This window comes from Gymnogyps californianus, chromosome 11, assembly GCF_018139145.2.
Source record: "Gymnogyps californianus isolate 813 chromosome 11, ASM1813914v2, whole genome shotgun sequence".
Classification (NCBI taxonomy): Eukaryota; Metazoa; Chordata; class Aves; order Accipitriformes; family Cathartidae; genus Gymnogyps; species Gymnogyps californianus.
The window spans coordinates 363,912-372,305 of record NC_059481.1 but is presented as its reverse complement, the minus strand read 5'-3'; the positions used below and the strand labels follow the sequence as shown (position 1 = coordinate 372,305).

General features: G+C 42.3%; 1 protein-coding gene across 1 annotated transcript; it reads right to left on the bottom strand.

The window, feature by feature from the left end:
- Positions 1–2,870: 2,870 nt before the first annotated feature.
- On the bottom strand, positions 2,871–3,836 carry LOC127020706 (olfactory receptor 10A7-like). The gene has a single exon (XM_050903482.1). The coding sequence runs from the start codon at positions 3,834–3,836 to the stop codon at positions 2,871–2,873; it is 966 nt and encodes a 321-aa protein (XP_050759439.1).
- Positions 3,837–8,394: the final 4,558 nt, after the last annotated feature.

Genomic DNA, 8,394 nt, shown 5'->3' with positions numbered 1-8,394 from the left:
TGGCTAAGCCCTTTCCTCTTCTTGTGTCCTGGGATGACAGTCCACAAGAGCTGCCGACCCTATCAAGATGTCCCTGCCTTGTAGCACATCTCTGCTTCAGGGATCTTGTTGGATTTTATTAGCGGACTTGACTGCTAGCATCCAGTCAGTGGGGAAACAGCCAGACCTTGCGCTGGTGCCAAAGTCAGGCCTGTCCCAAGCCACAGCTCTGTCCCCTGGTCCTGCCTGCTCAAGCCATCTGGGTGTGCAGGAGCTGCTAGGGCACTGGAGCAAGCAACAGCAACGCAGCATCTCACAAATGCTTTGCCTTGATCTCCCAAGGAGGTCAGCCAAGCACCCAACAAGGGCTTGGTAGAGGTGCTAGCTAGCCTAGCTCATGGGGCACTTGCTGGGTGAGAGTTTGTACCTTGCCCCATGGGGGTACTGAGGTGTGTACTGGGGCCACGCTCAGAGAAAGGGACCTCTCACATTTGAGCCATGTCTGAGTCCAAGAACTGGGCTGCTGCAGAAGGTGCAGATGGCATATAAGGGCATACTTTTTGACTTTGAAGACAGTCAAGCAGTGGAGGAGGTCATGCAGGGAGGTTGTGCAGCCTCTGTCCTTGGAAGTTTTCAAGACCCAGCTGTATGAAGCTCAGAATAATGTGGTCTGACCCAACAGCTGACCCTGCTTTGAGGATGAGGTGGGACTAGAGATCTCCTGGGGTCCCCCCACTCATCTCAGGGTTGTTCTATCTCAAGACCTGTGTCCATATGCTCTGCTTACCTGTGGCATGTGGGAGAACCTGCCTGCTCCTGCAGCCCTTGCCCATACTTTTCCTTGGAGCTGCAGTGCTTGCCCTGCCTCTTCCCCATGGGAAACTCCCCACATTCCCCATTCCTCCACACTTCTCCCACTTGCTGGAGTGGCAGCCCCCAGCTTAGATTTGAGTCACCATATAGCAGATATTTGCAATTTTTGCTTTTCAAGACTGACAGGAGATGGACACACAACATGGAAAAGCATTTGGTGAAGTGAAAGGACCTGTATTTCCTGTGTAAGACATGGGAAATTTCCCAAATTTCCACACTTTTCATGTAAATTCTCCCTTCTCCAACCCATTCCCTCCCCAAAAGCCCCTGCCAGTTCCATACCTAAAACTCACTTCTCCCCAAATGTCCCTGCTCAATGCTCTGGCCACTCAGCACATCCTGACACCTACTTACTTATGCAGCCACCTCAAAAGATGATTTCTGTTCTCCTAAGCTTTCCTTTTTTGCCCAGTCTTGGGCTTTTCCTAGCACTCCCTCCCCTCCTTTCCCTCACACTGTTGAGGCTAGGCTCATTAGAAAGAGGCCAGGCAACACAGAGATAGGGATGCAGAAAATTGGTATGTACTCACATTTCCAGCCTGAGTGTGCACCGACCAACAGTCCTTCACCCCCCTTCAGTGCCTCCCCACTGGTAGTGCGTGGCTTTTTCCCATGACACAGCCTGATGGCCAGAAGAAATCCTCCTTCTCAAGGAGTCCTTTTTAAGGCAAGTCTTCCTGGAGGTGCCTCATGGTTTATCACTCCACTGCTGCATCCTGAAATACTGTTTTCTTTCACACCCGTGTTCCCATACTGCACGAATGGGTCTGGAGTTGTACCTCTCAGATATGGTTTTGAGCTGTTCTTGAGTAATTCTTCCTGGTACGGGTTTGCAAAGAGTTGCAAATAGCAATACTCACTTCTGGCAGCCTGTGGGATCACCTTGGAGATATTTGAAAGCCATCTGGACATGATCCTGGGCAACTGGCTTCAGGTGACCCTGCTTGAGCAGGGGGTTTGGACAAGATGACCTCCAGAGGTCCCTTCCAACCTCAACCATTCTGTGATTCTGTGACATCACGCAGTGGGATCCCTAGGCCCCCCCCCGCCCCCCCCCAGCTGGAGATGTATCATGCCCATCTCTCCAGAAAAATAATGGATACAGGGCCATGGACCCTGGATTCAATTTCCTGACAGTCTTCTGGTATGGCAGCTGGAGGTCTTTTGGGTACACCACTGTGCACATCTCTTGACTAAGCTGCAATATAGATATGACTTGAAACATCCTTGGCTGCCTGCAGTCCCCAGGGTTATCTGTTACATTTGGGTTGGCAGATGTAACACAGGCTTACGGGAAACTCAACCCTTTTTGCACTGGAACCAAAATAAGATGACGTAGGACATTTCCAGCAGCGCTAGTTATCTGTGTTCAAGCAGCCAAAGCAAGCTCCTCTCAGCTGTTTACTCCTTAAATGCTGCTGATTGTACTAACTAGATTGTCATTGACTTTGATGGGTGTGTAAGTGCTGACATGTATAGATACCTACAGGCGGATGTCATAATCTTGAACTGAATCTCATTCCCATATCCAGTCAACTGAATCTCTCTCCTTTTACTCTTTACTTTCTGGTGGAAGGAACTGATTACCATGGGACAAACTATATCAATATGCCAGCAATCTGTTGGCATATTTTTCCTGAAAATACGCACAACTTTTTTTTCTGACTTTGCTGGAATTTTGCTACAAGTTAGGTTTATTTATGCTGGAGTCATGTGTTCTTATGACAGTGATTTATTTTAGACATGCTTGAAAGCTAACCATTGTGTAGAAGAAGGGAAAAAGGCTTAAACATTTTGTAGTTAATGTACAGATTTTATGGCTTATTTCTGTTGTCTCTGTAATATTTTGGACAGTTACAATAAATATATTCATTTATTCATTATACAGATTATGTACATTTCTCAGTATTTTCCAACAAAAGCTAAAATGTCCAAACACTTTACAGACTTTGAGGAATGCATTAATTCTTTGATTTTCAACCTTTCAAGTGTAAATGATTTTCAGAAAATCAGTGAGACTATCTAGGCAGAGGCACCTTGCTGAAGAATTGTCTTCTCCCAAATGTCTTCCTCAGAGCATGCTTTACTTCTTTGTTTCGTAAGCTGTAGATGATTGGGTTCAGCATAGGAGTTACTACCGTGTAAGAAAGAGCCACCAGTTTCCTGCTTTTTGCCAAGAGACTGGACTTCGGCTTTAAATGTATCAAGCCAGTTGTGCAGTAGAACAGTGTCACCACCACCAGGTGAGCAATGCAGGTGAAAAAAGCTTTGCGTCTTCCTTCGGCAGATGGTATTTGGAGGATGGTATGGATTATCTGGATGTAGGAGGCTACTATCAAGATAAATGGGATCAAAACAATTACAACAGTAGCAACGAACACAAGAAGCTCGAATAAGTATGTGTCTGAACAGACCAGATCCAGAACGGGAGCGATATCACAAAAGAAATGTTCAATCTCTTTTGAGCCACAAAAGGGGTAGCTAAATAGCCAACCAGTGAGTCCTACAGAAAGCGGAATACCAGCAAACCAGCATGCTATGACCATATGAAGACACACTCTCCTGTTCATTGTTGTGGCGTAGTGCAAGGGATGGCATATAGCCATGTATCGGTCATATGCCATGGCACCCAAGAGGAAACACTCAGAAGTGATGAAGAATATGACAAAGTAAAGTTGCAGGGCACAGGCAGAAAAGGAGATCAGCTTTCTCTCCAACAACAAATCCACAAGCATCTTGGGCACTATGTTTAGTGTAAAGCAAATTTCAATTAAAGCCAGGTTTTTGAGAAAATAGTACATGGGGGTGTGCAAGGCAGGGTCAGTGCTTGCAGCTATGATGATGAGAAAGTTCCCTGTCATCGTGATTAGGAACATCAGAAGAATTCCCTCAAAGAGGAAGACCTGAAGACCGGCGAGGTGGGAGAACCCCTGCAAGGTGAAGTAGGTTTGGTTTCTGAGCCCCAGTGCTTCAACAGCTTCCATGTGAAAGAGAAACAATACAGTCTGTATAAGCCAACAAGGAAGACATGAGAAGAAAAGTCTTTATAGGGATGAAGAAAAAATAGTGAGCTGCTCTGAACCTGGTTCTGTTATTTAGTAAGTGGGAAAATCAGATATAGCTGGGCAAATAACATTTTGAGAGGTACACTAAAAAAAGGCAACACATGATAAAAATGAGGTAATAAGAAAAAACAATGAGCTTCAGTGCAGAAGAGCTAGAATTTTCCTTATAGTTTGTCTGTTTTCCTTTTTAATTAAGCTAAAATGTTGCCATGTCTACTTCATATTTCAGTTCAACTGGCATTTTCCGAAATATGTTTTCATCAACAATTCACCTATTTTATTTTCTGTGTGTAAAATATGAATTCATTTCCTACAGAACTAAAATCTAATTACATTCTCTGCTCTATTTTTAGAAAAAAAATATTTTCGCCCGTTTTCACACATGTGCATGTATATATGTATATACAGATTTCAAATAAATAAAGGAGAATAAAATTGTTGATGGTACAGCCATATGTTTGAAGCTTGAAGGATGGACAGAACATATATTTTACTATTTGCTTTTATCACTGCTAAAATACAAAATAACGATCTGCTAATTTTGTGATTTTTTTTTAAACTATCGTTGTTCTTTATTCAGTGCCACTGGACAATTGCTTATGAATTCAGTATTGTAAGAAACTTTCTCTTGTAGACCATCTGCAATCTACCTGTCGTATTTAGATATTTGTGATGTAGATAACCATATCCGAGGTAAACGTTTGAATTACCTTCTCAGTTTACATGTCTTTACGCCAGCTACAAAGGTAAGTCAGAAACCTTGATTGTACTTCCCAGCTAATCCAGTTATCTTTATTGGTGTCACTATGTGGGGATGCCATTCATTAGCGCAGAAAGGAGCAGCTACATGCATTGCAGAAAGCAGTATTAGCTGGGAAAGATCGTCCCCGACAGTTTGCAGTTAAGGCACCCTCCAACCTGCACTTTGATTATCAACACTGGTTGACCTTCCTATGTTCCTTCACAGTAAAGTGAAGTTACAGGTCTGCGTTGTTATAAAACACAGCCCCTTTCAGTATGTTACCATCTTGACATGTGTTCCCTCCGATCATCTTAGTGGCCCTCTTCTGGACTCTCTTCTATTTATCAATCTCTTTCTTGTATAGAGGGATCCCAAAATGTGACACCTTTTGGGTGGCCTTGCAAGTGCCAAGCAGGGGGGAATGGGTGCGTTCCTTTGACCAGCTGGCTAGCTCTTGCTAACACAGCCGGCTAGATGGTTACTCCTCTCCGATGCAGGGACAAACTGCTGGCTCCTGTCCAGCTTGCCATCCACCATGAACCCCACATCTTTTTCTACAGAGCTGCTCCTCAGATGGTCAGTCCCAATCTATATGTATGCATCTTTTGTGCCATGGCCAGGACTTGGCATTTGTCTTGAACTTCATGAGGTTTGTGTATGGCTGTCTTCCCCTGTCTCCACATTTCTGTCATCTGGAAACTCCTGAGGAAGTTCTCCATCACATCTTCCCAGTCACTGATGAATATGTGAAACAGCATTAGTCCCAGTATCAGCCCATGAAGAATGCCTCTTATAGCCAGCTACCAGCTAGACTCAGATTGTTGACCACTACTTATTAAAGCCTTGATGGTCTAGACCATCCTAATGTTTTCCCATCCAGTTTAGATCGTCCCAGTTTGGCTACAAGGCTACTATGTCAAGAATTGCTGAAGTCATTAAACGACATCCACCACTCTGCCCTCACCCACTGCCCTCTGCCAGTCATCTCATGGTGGAAGGGTGTCAGGTTGGTCAGGCATGACATGTTTTTGGTAAATCTTGTGCTGTTACACACCCTTTCCTGCCTTTCATGTGCGAAATGGCTTCCAGGAGGATTTGCTCCGTATTGTTCCTTGAGGCTGAGGTGAGGCTGACGTTCCTCAAAACTTTCTTCTTGGCCTTCTTGAAGACAGGCACATTTGCTTTTTCTCTGTCACTGGGAACCTATCCCAGTTTGTCAAAGATGAGAAATACCAGTCTTGCAATGGCATCAACCACTTCCCTCAGCACCTTCTGCTGCATCCATGGGTTTGGGTGGGTTCAGTTTACTGAAGCACTCTGTAACTTGATTGTCCTCTGTTGTGGGTAGAACCTTCCTTTCCCAAACTGTGTAACTACTTTATTTCTTGAAAAAAAGACCCATTTCAGGGCAGGGAGGAGGTTATTTAAAAAAAAAAAAAAAATCCATATTTTTACAAGTGAAATATTTTCCTGAATGATCAAGAAAAGCTTTTGTGTTGTTTCTGCAAACAACATATGGCAAACATCAGCAGCTGAGATACCCATTTATGTTTCCCTTCTTACAATGTGTGAATAGAAACAACAACTCTTCAGATGTTATTTTTGTTCATTCTTCAGAAATAATCTAAAATAAGCTAATTGCTAGAAGTACTTAAATCTCTTACATCTCCATGAAAGTCTTAACATATAGCTCAGACATCACTGTGTACATTGCAGACGTCTGGAGTTCTCATGTTCTCTTCTACCCTTTAAAAACATTAAACTACCTTTTTTTCTTGAGCCATCTATACTAACAAGCATTTTTCTTGCCAATTATAATTACCAAATAGTATAGAAAATACCAGTATACCTCAATTTTCATGAGAAGCAATCCAGAGTTTCTGATATGATGCCTTTGCTCATGATTTCTGATACTGGGATACCTTTTTCTGCCTTTTGGGCAACACTTCAGGACTGTGAATAGTTTCCTGTAGGATCCCGAAGAAGGAGTGAGGTTCAGCTGTTCTGAACTACATGCTATCTTACGTTGCTTCCTGAGATAGGAACCCCTCTCTGGATTCAATACCAAGTATACTCAGAAGACAAAACAACTCCCTTGGTATTGTAGCAGACTGTGAACAATTTAAATTAATGAAAGTTAACGTATTTTTTTTTGTTTTTAGTCTTACATGAGTAGAAGCAGTAAAGTTAACAACAATAATTAGGTTACAATTTAAATGTAAAATAAAGTTTAAATAGCAAAGTGTGATTCTCCATTTGAAGGTAGTGGGAGGAGGAAAACACCCTTTGCTAGATGCCTTGTTTGAATTATTAATCAAGTCTGTCTTGATGGAGAGACAGGAACCCCAAACCAAATCAGACCATTTGTTTTAGACATCTATCTGAGGATGGGTATACCACCGTCTGAAGGCAGCTATCTCTTTTTATTATCAGGCAGGTAGTAGCAGCATGTCATTTAGCTAAAAAGTCTATAGTTGAATGCATAAATTCAGGTGAAATGGACCCTACTTGAACTACAGCTCTTCAGAAAATTAGAAATTCAGCTTGAGGTTTCCAAAACCGATTTTGAAAAGTGTCCTAGACCCACATTGAACAAAGTATTTTGTGCAAGGTAAGGAAACCTGGTAGCAAGTCAAAGAGAGATTCACTATACCTAACTTCAGACATCTGTAATCCAGTGGTTTAATTGTTGTTGACATATCTAGTGACTTTTAAAATGCTCTAGAGTATCCAAGATATCTGCTTAAGACTGGCAAATATGATAGAGATCCACAGGAGACCGGTCCTTCTGGAACATTACTGGAGACCAGCTAAGACGCTCCTGGATGTCTCAAACAGCACTGAAGGCCTTTGTTTGTCAAGTGGTTTGAGTCCTAAATTTCTACATCTGAGCTTCTCATAGAGTCACTTACGCTATAATCAAAGGAGAGGAACAGACACTTCTAAGGCATAATTTATCATAGCCTCAAAAGTCCAAAATGTGCAAATAAGTCTCAATGTAGAAATGCCTTTTTCCATTTAGTGAATATGTTGGGAAACTAGGTGACTAACACACGTGCAGAGTTTATATTGCAGATGTCTAAGTGTTAATGGATATCCATTATAGTAAATAAAGCAATATAGACATTTCTGGGTGTGGTTAATTTGGCCTATTGTATATATATGCTATGGGACAGATAGAAGTCTATGCTTGAGTTCAGAGCTCTAATTAATTGCCTAAACTTAGCCAAGGCATGAGAAAGCTTTTCCTGTCTCACACAGCTTTGTGTGACAAGTGGTACCTATTCCTTCCTATTTTTGCTAATCCCCTCTCCAGTCATTCCCTCCTCCAGACCCCAGGGATTTTTCCCATTAGCCATTTCTTGCTCTGCTAACTGCTTTCAAAAGCTATATTTCCTTACTGTGATGGCCATCCCTGTTCCTATGCTGTCTCTTCACTGCTTATTGCACTGCTAGACACTTCAGTAAAGAGTAAAGCTGTGCTAACCACTATTTCTTTTATTTTTTTAACCATGTTAAATATAAGAATACAGATAGCAATCATCACAGTTCCATAACCTACAGAAGATTTCTAAACAGCTCTTCCTATTTCCCAATTGTTATCAAAGAGAATAAAACTTCACATGCAAAATGAACTAATTTTAGGTTGGTAAAGATGGTCCTTTCCATTTATCTCCCCTCCTCTCCACCAAACATCAACAGAGTGGGCATTCCTCTTTGGAAGTTGTTGCAATG

Coding starts and splice junctions, on each gene's coding strand:
- LOC127020706 (XM_050903482.1), bottom strand. CDS start 3,836: ATGGAAGCTGTTGAAGCACTGGGGCTCAGAAACCAAACCTACTTCACC.